At 36.2% G+C, this 19458-nt stretch overlaps 1 protein-coding gene across 1 annotated transcript in view; it reads left to right on the forward strand.

Moving 5' to 3' along the window:
* The first annotated feature begins 2964 nt into the window (after positions 1–2964).
* lztr1 (leucine-zipper-like transcription regulator 1) overlaps positions 2965–19458 on the forward strand; it is a 45097-nt gene continuing 28603 nt past the window's right edge. The window contains exons 1-11 of the mRNA XM_039770718.1: positions 2965–3360; positions 6597–6659; positions 6744–6800; positions 6906–6985; positions 8147–8255; positions 8944–9027; positions 9356–9413; positions 9575–9714; positions 10376–10577; positions 12855–12965; positions 18428–18520. Of these exons, the coding sequence (XP_039626652.1) occupies positions 3212–3360; positions 6597–6659; positions 6744–6800; positions 6906–6985; positions 8147–8255; positions 8944–9027; positions 9356–9413; positions 9575–9714; positions 10376–10577; positions 12855–12965; positions 18428–18520 (1146 nt within the window). The 5' untranslated portion in view covers positions 2965–3211. The remainder of the gene's footprint in view (positions 3361–6596; positions 6660–6743; positions 6801–6905; positions 6986–8146; positions 8256–8943; positions 9028–9355; positions 9414–9574; positions 9715–10375; positions 10578–12854; positions 12966–18427; positions 18521–19458) is intronic.

Genomic DNA, 19458 nt, shown 5'->3' on the forward strand with positions numbered 1-19458 from the left:
AGATTGCATTGGTTTGGACATGTGCAGAAAAGGGTATAATGGGAGAAGGATGCTAAGGATGGAGCTGCCAGGGAAGAGGAAAAGAGGAAGGCCTAAGAGAAGGTTTCTGGATGTGGTGAGAGAGGACATGCAGGTGATGGGTGTAACAGAACAAGATGCAGAGGACAGAAAGATATGGAATAAGATGATCCTCTGTGGCAACCCCTAACAGAAGCAGCCAAAAGAAGAAGAAGTGGACTTCCAGTAAGTATCGCCTTCAATCAAAGTAGACAAAAAATTATTGTTCATTTTCCTATTAATAAAACACACCTCAACATGGCTGGAAACAACAAAGTGTTCATTAACCTGCTACAAAATATTTTCAAAAATGCAAACTGGCTTTGTAACTTTGTTATGGACATTTCAGAGCTTATGAGCACACCTAAGGCATGTTTAGGTTCAAACTTGAAGGCAGCAACTTGCAAACACGCCACTGAACTTCGGAAATTGACGAAGTTTGAAGAAAATCTTTGGTATATTAAAAATCAAGGCAAATTACTAAGCTTCTAACAACGAAAACTTTCACTCTGCCTCTCATATTTTGAAACTTAAGACAACAATAATGAAGTTTATAATGTCACAAATATTATAGCCAATACATATGGATTTACAGTGTCTTCAAAGGGAAATTAATATAATATTCTCAAACATATTTAATCCAAGTATTGCTGGGGGGTTGATGCTTATGCTGATAGCCCAAAATGGCACCAAATACTTTCTAGAATTTGCCATAATTTTATTAGTTAAGGTAAATAAAATACAGTATGTGTCAATTAAACAGGCAGCACAAAATGGATTTGTGTTACCAGGCATTACTTTTAACGGATATTTAGACTTTACTAGGAATTTACTTGTACTGTAAATTACAAGACTAAATGCAAGTATAATAAAATCTGGAGTCAAGTATCCTATGATACCCAACCTGGCAATTTTCAGGACAATGCCTAGTATAATTCCCACAAGTACAATTTACTGGTTTTGCCTATGTGGGAAGAATGCTGCAAAATTGACAGGCAAGCCCAAAAACAATAGCAACAGCTCCACACAGCACAAGGTAACAGTAATGCAAGAGAACAAGGAGACTGGGGGGCGATGACCGGCCACATATGCTGTGAGAACTCACGTTCAGTTTACAATGTGAACAGTGTATTCAAAACTGATTACTAAAAACCAGGGTGTAATACACTGAGAGCATGTACCTGTTGTACCCTGAATGTTACAGTTTTAACAATGCAGTGGCGCTAAAAGTGTGTATTTTGCTTCTGATTAGGAAAATGGTACCAGAAACTTCACCAGATTTGTTACGTCATTGGAAGCATAATAAAAATCTGAAAACTGGGTTCCCAGTGGTTTTTATTTTCCCTACATATTCACTTGGGCTCTTTGACTACTTTCAGCACTGCGAACTGGAACTGTTCATGTTATAAAAAAAGAAAGGCTCACTTTATCTACATTAGAGAGAAAAACAAATGATTTGAACGAATTCTGTTTAATAACTTCCTAAAAAAAAAAATGTGGTTTTGTTTCTTGTAAACTTCTTTGAAATTTTGAAAAGCTCCTGTGTATAAAAATATGCTATAGAAATAAGTGCTGTTGTTGCTGCCACTCTTGTAACTGTGTCGACCTTAATGATAATTGCGACACACAACAAAAGTTTGTTGGCACCATTTCAATCTTTTGGGTGGCGTAGCTGATCGGTTGCTTAGTGGAAAACCTGAGGACTGAGGACTAGAGATTGACCAGTGAGGTGTAAAGACAGAACCTAATTTCAGTTACAGCCACCCAGACCAATGCTTCATAATGTGCAATCCTCAGGGACCCCGGTGACTTCAGAGTTTTGTTCCAACCAGTTTCTCAATCAGGCAGTGAGTGCTTCCTTCAACTGATCTCACTGACCCATTGGTTTTTCTTTTATTTTGCATTTAGAAAAACCCAATGTTATAAGGTTTACCCTCATTGAAAATTAAAACATATCTGTTAGTTTATAAATGCTTACTGTGTTTTGTTTTTAATTAATTTGCTTTTTCTGTGGAGTCTGCTTTCTCAGTTGTATTTGAATACAGACAATTAACATGGAGCAGTGCAGACATGCGCGCAAATGACTCTGAAAGGAGAATCTACTTCAGGTTTACCCAACAGTGTGCATAATAGTAAATAACTGTCTCATTGACCAAAACGTACAAAAAAATCTTACCTATATCACACAGATAAATTCCTGTTTCGTTCAGTAAAAATATAGCACAGTTTGAATTTTCTGGATGCTTGTGAAAAACATGCCTAAATGAGGCAGAAAGTCAATTAAAAGAATAAATTAGTTGAGACCTGAGGACTGAACGGTGGGAACTACAAACCTAGATAAGACTTCTAAATCAAGCAACTTTTTTTAATCCAAAAAAGGTTGTGAAGACAACAAGGTTATTCTTTTTTTTCGTGACTTGCGTCCTCGGCTTGCTGGGATAGATTCCAGCGTTATTAAGCGGGCTTGGAAAATGGTATGGTTTGGAGCTAATTATCCACATAAACCAAAAGACAACTAATTATTTTCGTTCAAGTCTTATATTCTATCTCTATCAATAATTATATTACTATCGTATTACTAAACATAAAGAAAAGCATGTCTTGTATGACTCTGTACCTTCGACGTTTAATAACACATCATAAACGTCTGGTTATTCATTATTTATTTATGTATAATGTATCTTCTTTGTTAGCTGTTGGGCATTTTTTCATTGTCATTTTACGCGATAAACACAGGTGAAAGGTCCACCAACATGAGCAACTACGTCTCCGTGCCCACGAAGAAGTCGGCTCACTGAGAATGGGCTATACCCAGAGAACTTTGCGGTTCGCCCGAAGCCTGGGTTTTGTAGTTTATTGTGCATCTCTTCTAAAGACTTCTGGTGAGGAAATAAACTACAACTCCCTACTGTGCGATCGGCAAAGGTCAGTGTTTCCACTGGTGATAGTTTGATTCACATATCGTGCACATTTAAGTATGATTTTACAGGAGCAGGAATGTCTAGGATTAATGTGAAAGTGTCGTGCTTTAGGAGACAACACAGTATTATCTGACTGCTGTACAACGGTGGCAGGCGGCTTTAGAACTTGCTTTCTTTTCCATAGAGTTTCGTTTTTATTATGAAGATACTGCATTTCACGGTTTCCGGGAATCATGTCCTGTAAGTCCAAGGTGGCCCCAAGTGTAGAATTTGACCACAGTTGTTCAGATAGCGTCGAATATCTTACGTTAAATTTCGGGCCCTTCGAGACCGTTCACCGATGGAGGAGACTTCCGCCGTGTGATGAATTCGTAGGAGCCAGGTAAGTGCTAGCTGAGCGCATAACTACCGTCTGCGTTGCTGAAACTGGAGCCAGAGATCGATTATGTGCATTGTTAACAGTCATACTGCAGCTCTGTGCGTGTCTGTGTTGTACGAAAGATCCGTGTATAATATCTGAGAGAAAGGTGTGTGCACAGCGTGAGCGTTACTGCGTGCCAAAGAGTGAGAGATGTACAGTGAGTTCATGCAGCGTGCCAAAGAGTGAGAGATGTACAGTGAGTTCATGCAGTGGGAGTAAGAAAACCACCAGTTCAGGGTGTAGGTGCATCATATGCGTGAGGGAGCCGTAGTTAGTATGTACACTGCGTGTTGTGTTAGAGGCGTCTGCAGAATAAGAGCGTTTTGATTTGGACTGTTTGATTCTGATTATTTCCTGTGTTGCACTCATTTATTGGCCAAGTGTGCTTGCCTACACAAATAATTTGACTCAATTTTTTGATGACTCTCCAAGTATAGTTACATGACAGACCTTGACACAAATGATAAGTGCAATCTGAGATAAATAAAAGACAAACAATGTGTACAGCACGTGTGCATAGAATGCACAAGGCAGTGCAAGAAATGCTGAATTTCGCATTTACTTATATGTAAGAATATTGCAAGATATTATCAAGGTCATCTGAATTAACTAACCATTTGTGAGTTTTCAGGCCTATGGGAAGAACCTGCTCTTGTATGTTTGTTTTGCTGTAATACCTGGCAGATTGTATCCTGGATATGAGTGCATGGTGATGATATTCCCTGGCCACTTCATGACTCTGGAATTGCATAGTTTCTGTAAGTTGGGAAGACAGGTACCGTTGTCCATTAGCCTGTTCTTGACATGTTTAGTTGCTAAATGTGAATTTCCCCTTCAGATTAATAAAGTGTCGATCTATCCGATCCAAACTACACTGTTACAGATGAGCTTAGAGTGGATTCACCGGTTGCTGTGTAGAACTGAATCAGCAGCTCCTGTGGTAGACAGAGTTCCTTCAGCAGTCGCAGGAATTCCGCCTGTTGCTCTGCCGTTTTCATGATTGAATCAATGATGAACTTCCATGTCGAGTTCCAAATGATTATTGATCCCAGAAAAGTGAAGGCTTCTATAACTGACACATTATTGTTTTGTTATGTAGTGGGGAGGGAATATTTTCCACAGTTCATTTCCACAGTTTCGAGTGTGTTTAGCTCACAAATTGTTCTGACAACACCAAAGGCCAAGCCGCCCAACCTACCTCCTGTATGCAGACTTGTCAGCATTTCTGATGGTTGTGTTGTCCACATATTTGAGGAGTTTGACAGAGGGGTCCTTAGAGGTGGTTTCGTTCATATGGATGTAGAAGAGCAGTGGGGAGAACACGCATATCAGGGGCAGCACCCGTGCTGATTCTGTGGGGGCCACAGGCAAGTTTTTTTCCAGACAGAGAAATGAGTGAGTTATAGTGTGTAAAATGTAATAAAGAATGTATGTGTTTATGGAAGTGAGAGAAAGAGCTGGAGGGGATGTTTACGAAGTATGTATTTGGGAGCCATGTGCAGTTAGTGCATGCATTGTAAACAAGAAAGAGCTCTGAAGTGGGTTCTATGGTGTGTTTGTTTGTGTGTGTGCAGGACAACTCCAGTGATTTTAAACTGTTTGGAACCGAGATCTGCATAACCTATGTACATAAAGGGAGAGAGACCAAGAGAAAAAATGAAATGAGAAGAGTGTGTGTATAGCATATTTTATAAGAAGCCTTCATACTTGTAGACCTGTATGTTTTGTCAGTTCAAATTATATCTGAAAATTCACTTTGTGTTAAATCTGGTGTGCCACAGTCCAAAGACATGCAGGTTAGGTGCACTGACAATGCTAAATCAGCCCTAGATGTGTACATGTGTGTGTGTTTTCACCCTGAGGCGGACTGGTGCCCTGCCCAGAGAGTGGTGCCACCTTGCACCCTATACTTCCTTGAATGGTCTCCTGCCCCCTTGATTGTGGTGGATGGATGGACATCTTAGATCTGCTGTCCTTTTTTTATCCCATAATTCTGACTGCCTTCTCTTGGTTCCTGTTGTCAGTTCCTTCCTTATGATTTATCCTGCATGTAAGTTTTCTGCTATCAAGTGGTACATATAAAGACAGATGCTTCAGATGCAGACTATGGAGAGAATGGTGTAATCTTCTTGAATTAAAATAGTTGATTCGTTGAGTAGTTTTTTCTTGTACTTGTGTCCTTCATGAACACATGCCGTGAACAACTTGCCTTGCCTTGGGAGTCCTGTTGCTTATGGTTGTGTGCAAAGGTGCAACTGTGCATGTTTCTTACTACTTAAATAATTAAATAAATATGTAAACAAATAAGCAGTAAAAACATTTTGTGGCACATTTAATAATGTATGCTTATATGTTGTTTTTATTTATATATTGTCACAATTTCACAACACATTTATTTACTGCATATTTAGTTTTGTCCGAAATATCCATCCATTTATAGTAAGTAGGTAGTATGAATTTTAATGTGTGGCCTGGTACGTTACTGCTAAGCCTCTTACCGTCTAATCGTACTCAAGTTTTATTCACACATACTATTTGCTCTGTGATCGTGTTGACTTTTTTTAGGCAGTCCTGGCTTCCTCTCACAGACATTCATGTTATATTATTTTTTATATAAATAAATTTGGGTTGTTAGTGACGGTGTCCTGTTAGAGTTGGCTTCAGTCTTGTTCTTCATGATGTCTGTATGGTCTTCTATTCCCAGTAACTTTGTATTGAAATAAATATTTCTGGAATAATGAGTGAATGAATAAGCTGAGCTATGAAGTAAAGAAAGAATCATGAAATCATCGCCTTCTGTAGCTCTTAGAAGGGAAATAAAGCATTATCAGTGCTAGTTATGCTTAACAAGACCCTGGAGTATTTACCAGTATGATAGAATTGAAGTCTTCTGGTGTTGCCTTGTCAGTTTAGGGTTTAGTAGATACAGACGTGAAGAAACAAGCAAGATTGAAATTCTGGAAGCATTGACCCTAGTTGGCTACAAGACGAGAAATAAATCTTATTTGGAAAGTTTCAATTTCTTGGTTCTCTTGTAGGGTAACGAAACGCCTGTACACTGGATCAAAGATAAATAACGAGAGATGCATTCAATAATGAGGGAATGGTGTAGGTCTTCTCCTACACAAATCTTTGTTAACAGACAATATTTTATTTTTAACATTAATGGAATATTTTTACTCCTCTTTGCTTATTAGACGCAGTAAGCACACAGTTGTGGCATACAAAGATGCAATATATGTATTTGGAGGAGACAATGGGTAAGTCATTCTTTATGGCACCACATGTTTTGTTGAACTTGACACTTAATATTTGAGGACAATATTTCTTGTTCCCCAACCTAGGAAGAACATGTTAAATGACCTGCTGCGCTTTGATGTGAAAGATTGTTCTTGGTGCAGGTAGAGTTTCTTTTCATGTCTATATAAAAGAAAATAACCCATGGCCTTTTGTGCCCACTTTTAAAAGGAAAATTTGTTCATTCCGTTCTCTTTTTTTTCATTAAGGGCTTTCACAACAGGAACACCCCCTGCACCCAGGTATCATCACTCAGCGGTGGTCTATGGAAGTAGCATGTTTGTTTTTGGTAAGTGAGCGTGTAAAGGGAGAATATAATTATTAAATTGGTTGCTAGCTCCATATGCACAAACCATTCAATCACTCAACTTAAAATCTTTCATCGATAACATTTATCTTGTTTAAAATTGTCCAAAGTGTATCCCGGGCAAGATCCTACCTGCGAACATTGCAATCTAACTCCAGCGTCACTAAATTAACATCATACTGGACATACATCATTGAATGCCTGTCGGACAGCTTTGGTATCACAGTCATTCCTAACCCATTAACAGCTGTGTTTGGTGTCCTCCCAGAGGGGTAGAAGTAGAGAAGGACAAATTGATTGTAATCACCAACACCACACTACTAGACATTGAAGAACCCAACCCACCTTTTATAAGTAAGAGGGTAACTGATGTTCGATACTATTTGAAATTGGAAAAAGTAAAATTCTCACTCACTTAGAGCATCTGTTCCAAACTTTTTAAAATAGGGCAAGGTTTAATCAATAACATTTTGGAGTAAGTATTTATATTGGGGAAAAGGACATTCTCACTTCTTTGTTGTCTTTTTTTTTTTAATGATTTGTTTTTGCTGTTGGCTGTCTCTCTATCTCTCTCTCAGGCGAGGGTTGAATTCTGTTTTGTTAAGTTTACCATGATTCTACGTAATGTTATCTTCTTCATTGTATAAGTTAGACTTGATTGTATGGAATGTTATTTTCTTCAGATAAAATTAAATAAAAAAATTGGGAGCTAGAGCTTTAAACGTAGTGATTACAATCTAACAAAATTATTCCAGGTGTGCTCTTTCTGGTGTTCAAGTGTCAGCTTTAGCAAGTGTTATATGAGTAAAGGCTAGATTAGGTGTGGGATATTATGATTTGTTTTATGTGTTTGAAAAAGAAAAAAACACTACCTTTTATTTATTTTTGGAGGCTAATTTTATTATTTTTGAGATATTGTTTTATTTGTTGTAATTCAAAAGATATTGGTTAGAACCAGTGTTTAGTCCTGAGTATTTAATGCTGTCTTGAAGAAGGAAATCACAGTTATTATCTTTTTTAAAAAATGCACGTATATACAGTGTGTACTATATATGTGAGTGGTACTCTGCATGTTTAGTGTTTGGAATTAAAGTTTAATGAATATTTTTGCCTGCATATTTGACAGATTTCTTTCATTTACAGGTGGTTACACTGGTGACATTTACTCCAATTCTAACCTGAAGAATAAAAATGATTTGTTTGAGTACAAGTTTGCTACTGGCCAGTGGACAGAGTGGAAGGTTGAAGGCAGGTATGAGCTCAGAAAAGACATTTCCTGCTTGACTTCATTCAGAACAGCTCCATTTTTTGCTACCGAGTTATGTAAATTAGGTTTGTCGAGTAGCCTGACAGATCAATAGTATACTTGGTTTTATCTACATGATCTCCAGTATTATCTAATTTTAGTGCAGTGCGGTACTGGGTTACTTCCTTCATGAGTACTGTATTGTTTTCTTTATGGAATTTGAGTGTTGGATTATTAATGTGGCTTTCTCACATAATTGAACAACATGCATGTTAGGTTAGTGATGGTTATGGATTGTCTTGATTGTGGCTTTGTATGTATCCTGTGATGGACTGCATAGCTCCTACCTTGTATCCATTGCTTCAAGGATAGTCTGGCCAGAAAATGAAACATGATTTTACCAAATGTATGGATAATACACTAGATTCTTTGTTATGTGTTAAGTACTAGAACCATAGTAATTAGAACTATATAATTGCGGGGAAAGTGATTATAAAAAAAAAAAGTGAATAAGTTTACATTTTATTACAGTTTATATTGTTTTCTTCTATTTTATTCAGCCGTATACACTGCCATTTGTTGGATACAAAGATTTAAACCTGGCTAGAACAAATATTGGTTTAAAATAATGTCATATGTTTTTAGAAAATATGAGAAAATCTTTGTTAATATTTGTGTATATTTTAATTAACAGGTTACCTGTTGCCAGGTCAGCTCATGGAGCAACTGTGTACAGTGATAAACTTTGGATTTTTGCAGGGTATGATGGAAATGCCAGGTAAGTCAAACTTTTATGCTGGAGATTAATTTTACAGAAAAGAGTTAAATAGGGAGAAAAATCTAAATTTTGTATCCAAAGCTCCTGATTTTATGCCAATATGTAAATATATAGTAAGGCAGATTTTTGGTTGAAATAAGAATACAATAAACTATGCATGTACTGCTGTATAATTTGGCATGAAAATAAATGTTTGTAAATAAAAAACAATTTAAAGTGATGTTTTGCTGTTCATTTTTAGATACACATTCATTCTAAAATTTCTGTCTTAACAATAAATGATTAAAATAGTTCAAATGTTACCTATGTGATTACAATTTCATTTTAGGTTAAGTGACATGTGGACCATTAGCCTTCAAGACAGAGAGCAGACAAGTTGGGAAGAGGTATGGCACTGTTGTGAATAATGGAATTCTTGTGTTCACATTGCTGTGTAGTACATCCATTTACAAACGTCTGAAGTTTGTGTGGAAATTCAGTTAAGTTTACTTTCATTGAGAGGAGTAAAGTTAAAAAATCTTTTTTTTTTTCTTTTCTCTTTCCCTAGATTGAACAGAGTGGTGAAATTCCTCCTTCATGTTGTAATTTTCCTGTGGCAGTCTGTCGTGACAAAATGTTTGTCTTTTCCGGTCAAAGTGGAGCCAAGATTACCAATAATCTCTTCCAATTTGAGTTCAAAGAAAAAGTGTATGTCTGCCCTTCTGCATTTTAAGTACTGCAGATGCTTACATAGTCTAACTAGTAACTTAGACATAACTTGTTTGCCAGTCTTGAATTTATATTTGAATAACTTTTCATATCGATATGATTGACTATCAGAAAAACTAACCCAAAGCTCTGCTCTCTAGAAGACACTTGAGTAACAATCAACTATTTTTGTGCTATCTTTTATATCTTTTGCCAGTAAACCTATGAGTTTTCATTAAGAGCATTATTGCTTGATAAAGTAGTTTTTATTATTTATTATTAAAATTTAATTAAATCATGTATGTTATTATTATTTATATTAAAATTTTAGCAGTAGAAAAAGAATAAAAAGGGACCTGAATGGCAAGTTGCCAAATAGATTCAAGCCTTACTCCCTCAGATGCGGGGAAAAGGCTCTGGAAGCATGTAAACCTGAATTGTTTTAAGTAAGATAAAACTAGCAAAAGAGTAGATTAATACATTTACCATGGGGTGAAGGTTGTTACAAATGCTTTAATGGCCCACAGAAATAGCATTGTACAATATTACAGAAATATTTAGCATTGTACAATTTTAAAGCCACCTATAAGCTCCAACAAATCCTACTAATGACAAAACTGTTTTTTGGATTATATTAAAAGCTTGCTTTCTTTATTTGTAGCTGGACTCGTATTCCCACTGAACATCTCCTGCGTGGTTCACCTCCACCTCCCCAGAGACGTTATGGGCACACCATGGTGGCATTTGACCGACATCTATATGTTTTTGGTGGTGCTGCCGACAATACACTTCCTAACGAGCTTCACTGCTATGATGTTGACTCCCAGACTTGGGAGGTGATTCAGCCCAGTCCAGACAGTGAGGTATGGCAGCTGCTTAAGTTTAAAGTGAAGCTGTTGACTTCAGGTACTTATCCTGTTAACTTAGGGAGTAGAGACATTAACATAGTCGTGTAACATGCTTTCATAATAAGGGTTAAATATCATTAATAACTTAAAAATCTATTCTGTAATGAAATGGCAATAATCCAGTAACCTAGTAAAGATATGAACAGTTCAGTGAACCACTATTTTATTAATAGCCAGTACATATTTAACACACAAGTGCATTTACAAAAGACAGTAGTTCTGGGTTTTCCATTTTTTGTTAGTTTATTAATATTTGTAATTTCGCACACAGAAAAGAAAGGGAGTTGCCAATGTTTGTAAATGTATTTCTAGAATTTTCAAAGAAAAAAATAATTATCCAAGTGGTGTACTGCCTTCTGCTTGGTGCTGCTTGAAATGTCTTAGGCTCCCTCTGTCTACAAAAAACACATATGCATTATTAAGTTAAATTAAAATTCCATATTTGTGAAATTTGATTACATTATGTGATTTTTTTTTATTTATTTTATTTATTTTTTTTGCTTTTACATTATGGCTTAGACCTGAAATACACGTAAATAGTGCTTTAATCAGGTGGGGTAACTTTTTTTTCTGTTTTAAAAGGTGTGAAATAAATGGCTAGTGATTTTGTTTTAATTTAATAATTGATTTTCTTTAATAAAAAAGGTAATTAAATATTTTGATTATACAAAAACAACGAACAAATACTTAAGGATGTTATAGAAATGCAGAAATAAATATTTTGATAAATACATATAATTTAGTATTGTGTTAGTTATTAATCATTAGGTTATTCTGAAGTCTTAATGGACCCCTCTATGTAGAATTATTTACTACAACAAAACTTTATATACAAGTTTGTTTGGTCACTATTGCATAACTTAGCTTTCTTCTTAGGCTGCTTTGATTGTCAGTTTAGCAAAAGATCATAACAACATCAGGGAGGTGACAGAGAAAAGCGAGTATTGTTGTTGCACATTTGAAAGATTATGATCTATTAGCTTAAGCAAGCTAAGACTAACAGCAGCACAGGAAAATGGTTTGATGTTCCCAGAAGACATCAGAGTATTGATAGACTCTTCATAAAAAAGCTTTACTCAAATATAGGAAAGGCCTTTCTTAGATGAAGAATTGTAAATATTACATGGTAGTGTAGTGCAAAATACAGCAGTACCCAGGGGACTTTGGAGTCTCAACCCAGTTGACTTTTAAAAATAGATGAAAGGTGAGAATAGGCAAGTAAATGTTAATGAGATATTTTGAACTAAACTGCACAGCACTGAATGTTTTCAGAATATTTTCCTCCTTTGTTTTTTGCACCGGTACTACAGACAAAATACCTTCAATTTAGGTAATACACATTTGCAATACTTAATTTTTAATGCATAATTAAGCTGGGTGAGAAAAGGCCTGCAGGTAGGATATGTATAAAAGTAACTAGTAAAATTTTTGTTTGCCGAGACAGTTTTTCTTTTACAGTAAAGTAGTTTTTGACTACACTGAGATGTTTATGTATTAGCTCTTTATTAATTTGACCTTAAGTTACATGTATTTCCATTTGTTAAAATATATACACACACACTACAGGTTAAATGTTTTAGAACATCCATATTTTTCCAGTTTTTATTGAAAGTTCAGCTGTTGAAATTCAGTGAATAACCTGAAATGGTACATCAGTACAAGGTTTAGTTAACTTCCATTACTGCAGAAAAGATGTCAGTCATTAACTCATTACTTAGTCCCTGGAAAGTCTTTTTTGCAGAGCATTAGAAAAAAACATTGTTTTTCAGTTATTGTAACTTAAACTTGTTAATTTTTAAACCTGTGACAACTTACCTCTTTCTTTTGTACCATTTCAGATTATTTCAAACAGCATAGTCACTTATGTGTAGACATATCTAAATGGTCAAAATCTGAACTTTGTCTGTTTCTTAAGCCTAAAACATCTTTCTTGGTGACGAATTTGTATTGAATCCGGTGGTTCGTGTGGTGGGTGCGGCAACGTATGCTCCCGACCTGTAGTTTAAAGAGTTGCATGTTATTTCTGTTAAAACCATATCGAGTAAAGCTGTAGCTGGGCATGCAATGAAATGTCATGGTATTCATAAGCTGAGATATGCTAATATCCAAAACTATACTGCAGATGAAGCATATTGCTTTTATTTGAACTTGTTATTGTTATTTCTGAAGTTATGGAATTTTTACATTTATTTTTGAATCCCCTCTTTTCTCAAAAAAATTTTTTTTTTCTAGTTGCCCACTGGAAGGCTTTTTCATGCTGCTGCAGTTATTTCCGATGCCATGTATATATTTGGGGGGACTGTTGACAACAATGTTCGGAGCGGAGAGATGTACAGGTTTCAGGTACATATTACATAACAATAACATTTTCTTTTGTTTTCATTATATCTCTTTTAAAACTTTCTTATGGAGGATTGATTTTCAACTCTAATTTTGGTGATTACAGTTCTCTGTTTCTAAAGAAGCCATTCAAAACATATATTCAAAGTCTGACTAGACTGGAAGCAATTGATAGGTTTTGTAGAAAAATGTGTGGTGGTTTTTGCGCGATGCTTGGACAGACAGAAATTATATTTTATTTATAGAAAGAGTAATATAGAAATAAACAAGAAAACATTAACCAAGACTGTTAATATCACTGTCATATTCATAAGTTTCAACCCAAATAGGTTTTTATTTTTTTTCCATTATTTTTTCTTCTGCATATCTGTATTGTAATAGTGTTACGGATTGAAGTTGCAATTATTGTCTCTTTAATCAGCTAGGATGGAAAAAAAAAATAATGAATGCTTATGCATCTGTTACACAGGCTGTACCTTGGTCATTTGCTGGTATAGACCAATGACATGCTAGACTGTCTTCTGGGATGTAAACCCTGGAGAATGGAAGACATGTTGTTTTCTAGTTGGAAGGGAGCTCAGAGGAATTCTTTGCGGTCAAATTCCTCATTGCTGCAGAGTCAAAAAGAGAAAGATCAACATTCTGCCCTGGTGTAATATCTATGGTATATACTTCAGTAGTATCTCTTCAAAACTGGCCCATGTAAAGTTTGAGACACACCCATCTATGCAATATCTCATTTTCTGAGGTGTCTGTTAATAATATGAAAAGTAAATTGTTCAGTGAAGAGCTGTATCTCAGGTGGGCACAACATATCGGCCTTTAACATGTGTATGATGTTTCTGTAATGCAGTGTAGGTAGGGATGGATATCCTTAGGATTTTATCGATATCGATACTTTTTGATACTCTTATCAATACTACTCTCCATAATTTGGTGAGATAATGTGAAGTGTTGTTGTCGTCTCCCTACAGTTGAAAAAAAATTAAAACTTTTTTACAACTGAGATAAGTAATTTTGTCCATTTTTGCGTTGCTTTTGTAGCACCCCTCGGCTTTTACTGAGGGAGCTGACCGGAGTTCAGTTTTTTTTTTTTTTTTCCCCCCCAAATAGTAAATCTAAGCCTGACCTTCTTGTTATACTCAGCGCTATCTTTTAATGAACAATCCTATGTTAATAATCTGATGAACTAATTAATAATCTAAATCAACCTTACAGTCTGCTAAACTCTTACTATGACAAAAAACATAAACTAATATTTTAACCAGTTAACTCAATTATTTACATAACTTTACCGTGAATTGCACCCTTTGTTACTAAACCACATTTAATAATACTTTAGCCACATGCTAAATCCTGCCCTCTTTTTCCCTTTATGGCTAAGCCAGTTATTATTGAAAACACACAAGAACTCAATTGTTTAGTTTAACTGCTTGACCTATTATTTACATATATACATCCCACATCCCATACAGAATGATAAATGTAGTAGATTTAAGTCCAGAAAAACAATTTTAGTATTTACTCAACATTTCCTTCTCTGAAACCATAATGAAAAAAAAAGTAAAATCCGCTAATTAAACCTAAGCCAGCAACAACAAAAAAAAAAAATGATACCACACATAAACGTTGCCGGCCTGGTACTTGCTTGCAATTTCAGCTTTACTTGGTGTCTTATGTCTTCTCTCTAAAAGAGCAAGTGGAAATTGCTTGTTCCCAGCAGAAGCAAACTGACACCCGTATCTGTTGTGGCAAGTGTCAAGTCTCAAGTCAGCTGTGATAGTTGGTCAGCTGCAACATCATCTAACAGTGACAACGAACTCCAATGCCCACCGACAACTTCTTTGTTCAGGCCTTCATGGACGGCACCCCACAGCCGACCGGTTTGGCGTTCTTGACACAGTCCATCGAACCACCAGCATGTCCACGTGTTCTCTTCCAACAGTTAACTCCGTGCTGGAATCGCTGCTTGTTACATAAACTTCTAGTTTTACTGTGATGAATTTGTTCATATCAATGGTAAAGCTCAAATATCACTATCTTGTCAACAACTTTATACCGATACCTATGCCATTACTCCCTGCTTCCCTTTTTCCTCTTTTTTTTTTTTTCTTTTCTTCACCTATGACCTGTGCCTCATTAACTACCATTCAAGCCAATAAAATAAATGCTGGTATTTATGTTAACTATTTAAGTTTAAAGCATTCTAAATATAATTACATGACAATTTAACGACATGCATAATAAAATAAACTGTTTTTAATCCAATTTTAATGATATCATGAACATTGCAATTACCACCTCATAAATCATGTTTTAAAGGGCTACACTTCTTATGGTTGACTAATCCTTTGTTGTCAGGACGGCTCAGTTCAAACTTAAGGTAACTACCTAGCAGTTAGCGATTTATGCTATGCATACCTAAACCAACTTGACTCCACTGTGATGAAGGGCTGTAAAACTTGCACGATAAACTTTGCCACAGCTCTGTGGAATTCTGCTGTTTTTTCCTTCACCATTTTTCCTCATTGAGCGATGGAGATCAGGGTGGATGTGGGTGTCTGAATTCTGGTATCTACTGACAGAGCTGCAGCTGCTGCTTGACTGACGCTGTCTGAACACAAGTTAAAATCAATGCTGTCTTTGTACGTCCTGAGTGAATAACTACTTACCAACTTTTATAACGATGACGAGTGCTACCTTGACTTAATGATGTCTAGACAGTCGCATTTTCAGTTCGGCTAATTCCAGCAGCATTGGAGCTGCGAGGCTGCAGTCTGAGTGCATTTCAGCAGCCACTTTCTTGAAGCAGTCAGACATGCTGCAAAGCTTCACATTTATGTAATGTTGTACTTGTAAGTGTTTCAAGAGGTTGCTAGTGTTACCCCCTTTACATGCAACTACCTTTTTATATTTAATGCATTTAGCTACATTATCATGACATCTACTAAAGTAGGCCCACACTTTTCAGCGCTGATGACTGAAGAGCAAAGAATGTAAACACGCAGCTACGAGACTACAACGTGATCACCTGACGTCTGCAGTGTCATCGTCATTAGGGGACGGTTAGGAATTTAAAAATACTGCTAATGTTTAAATAAACATTATAAAAATAGCAATAGCAGCATCCTTTTTCCAGGATCTTACTGATATTTTGGTACCAATTTAATACTGGTTCTTGATATCCATCCCTAAGTGTAGGTGTAGCACATCTGTGTAATTGTGCTGTTCACATATTTATTTAATGTCTGACTTACTTTGGAAGGTGGAGTATTTCTTGAAATTAATTTGATGGCAGTGCTTCAATAGTACCAGTTCATAAAAATCATAGCCTTTGTTGGTTTGTCCTTAATCCAGCATGCATTATCTGTACCACTCAATTTATTTATGTTTTGCACATATTGGAAGGAAGAAGGAAACAGACATTGGTGCTGGCTCCATAGTGTAACAAGCCTCTCTTCTGATGTTTTTTGTTTGTTGTGCAATGACAGAGTGTGGGCGGGGGGGGGTATGAAGAAAAAAGATGGACGGAGATTGCAGCCTATTCCAGTGCTGCCCAAATGAAATCATATTGTGATGTGCCTGCAGTCCCTGACAGAAATTTACACGTGTTTGATTTGACACCATTGGAGTTATGGACAGAATTTGTTTGCCAGAAGGAAATTTCGCTTTTGACAGAAGCTCATTTAATAAAGTAATAAATAAATATAAATCCACACAAACACTATAGTCTGAACACACACCAGAATGACTAAAAGGAACTGCAGTCATTAAAAATGATGTGCTTGCAGACTACACTATGCTGATAAGCAAATGCAAGAATTTCAGTGTACTGTCTACACGCAGTAATATTGATTTAATAAACTAGAAGACATGTTGAGCCATGAAGTGTGCATCAGACATAAGTTGAACTGTTTTACAGTTTGAAATCCACTAGATGGTGCCATAATGTCAATGGGTATCACTTTCATAATAATGTATATTAATAATAGTATTATATTTTGTTTATATAGCACTTTTCCCATGCTCAAGGCACTTCACATATTCTCAGAAAGAACAGCAGGTTATATATAACATTGGATACAAATAATATTCCGCATAGAACACTAAAAAGGGATAACTATCAACAGGATGTACAAAGGACTAAATAGAATAAAAGACAATGAACCAAAGTAAAACACTAAATTCAGTACTAGAAGAAAACTTTGATCAAATACCACAATTTGTGATATAACACACACACACATTATCCTGAGCATCTAGACAGAAAGGTAAAGTGAAAGAATGGGCAGAATGTCAGGTTAAGTTAAATGGCTTCCTGTACAGATGAGTTTTAAGTTGTTTTTTAAAAGAATGAATGGAGTCAGCTGATTAATTTAGTGAGGTCATTCCAAAGTCCGGGTGCTATAAGGCTGAAGGCCCCGTCACCCATAGAGGGCAGGTTAGTGTGGGGCACAAGATTATCAGAATCAGTGGACCTGTTTGGGCGAACAGGAGCACAGTGATGGAGAAGGTCACTGATGTAGTCTGGTGGGTGGAATAAGAAAAGGAGGAATCAAAAATGACACTAAGATTCCTTGCATTAGAAGAAGGTCTGATGAGATCACCATCAAGAGTCACTGAGAAGGACCTCATTTTCTTAAGTTGCCCTTTAGTGCCAATTTGCAGAAGTTCAGTTTTGTGGTTAGTTGTGTTTTCAAGTGATGTTTCAACATTATGTCTTCAATATTTTTTTGTTTTAGTTTCCTCATCATTTTGTGCTATAATGTAACTAGAATGTGGACCAATAGTGTGCAGCATGCTAAGGCATATGTTGGTAATTAAGCATGGAGTATCATGATGGGTTTTAATTCTTAGCTTGGGTACTGCTCTTCTTGCGTCAGAAGAGTTTTTTCTTTTACACATAAAAGACTCCAGCATTGGATTAGTCGTAATTCTAATTTGTCTTTGTATGAATGAGTTTGTAATGTTTGAGAATGTCTTCAAGATGGAACTAGGAGTGGTGCAGCTGCAGCCGGGATAGACAATGGCTCTACAAGACACTGAAATGAAAACGCATTGTAGAAATGCATGGATAGAGGGATTAATTAAGCATAGCTTACAAAAAGAAAGGACACAAGTTACTGTATGTTAGGCTGACTTTAGATTAGGTAGACTGTGGCTAGTCAAAGTACAAAGACACTAGTGTTTGCTGGCATAAGGTAAATTTGAGGAAATATACAAAAGCCTTTGCTTGAAAACTTGAACATGCTATTTCAAAATACAGTATGAAAATATAGATGGCAGCAGATAAAAAATGGAAATGTTCTGCAATCTTAGTATCTTAAACTGCATGACTAGTCTAATTTTGTAATAACTACGTCTTCACGTTGTAGAAATATTAAACTGTGTCTCCTGCTATGTCTTTTTAATTTTCTGTTTAAAAAAATATTCTTTCACCTTTTTTGTGTCTTTTTTTATACTAGTTTTCCTGCTATCCAAAGTGTACCCTTCACGAGGACTATGGGAAGCTGTGGGAGAACAGACAATTTTGTGACGTGGAGTTCATTCTGGGGGAGGTATGGCAAACGAAAGCATGAAAATAACACTGTTTGCACTTCTGTATGGCAGGCGTTTGATTTGCATAGCAGCGTTTACCTCCTTTTTCCATGAAATCTCTTTTTTACTTAATAATATGTTAGCCTCAGACCCTTACTGTATATGGATGAGTTGTTGGGGTGGGGGTTGAGTATTGATCAGTGTTGCTGTAAATGATGACACTAGTTGCTTAGCACTTTACGTCTCTCCTGAATTGATGTTCAAAACGAGTGCCTTCATAAACATTGGCTGCTTTTGGGAATATCTCTGTTCACAGGATAATTCCTACAGTGCAATTTTAAGGCTATTCATGTGAACGGCTTTAGGCTTGGGAGTTGAAGTGTGACAAAGGAAGGAGCGTGTCAGCTAGAGTACAAAATCATTTTGTAGCAGATCATTTCTTATATTTATGGGTGACTTGTCTGTATCGGGATACTCTTAATGCTTAGTTCTTCTGAAGGAGGTAAAAAATATTGTTTAGTAATTCTGATAACCGCAAGAAGTAGTAATTTTATCTTGATCTTAACCAGTAACTCAGTGTAGTTTGTTTATAGAGTTCTAGATTGTAACTGTAATTATTTGGATACTTCCTAAATGTTACACAAATACAAAAACATTGGTGCATTGACAGATGCATGTACTATCATAATTTGGGGTTGCTACAGATCAGATCCCAACCCCAAAATGGGCTAAAAGATAAAGGGCTCAGAATTATGAAATACTTACAATATTAACAAAGGGAGAATATGTAGTAATAAATTGACAAAAGAAAACGACAAACCTACGGCCCCTCTGAAGTTACTTGTACAAGTTTGCCCCCATTTATTGTGTGGGGTATCTTAAGCACTTATTCGTGTCCCAAACCTTACATATCCTCTCCATGCTCACTTCCGTCTTCCTTCTTGAACCTCTGATCTTT

This window comes from Polypterus senegalus, chromosome 12 (genome assembly GCF_016835505.1).
Source record: "Polypterus senegalus isolate Bchr_013 chromosome 12, ASM1683550v1, whole genome shotgun sequence".
Classification (NCBI taxonomy): domain Eukaryota; kingdom Metazoa; phylum Chordata; class Cladistia; order Polypteriformes; family Polypteridae; genus Polypterus; species Polypterus senegalus.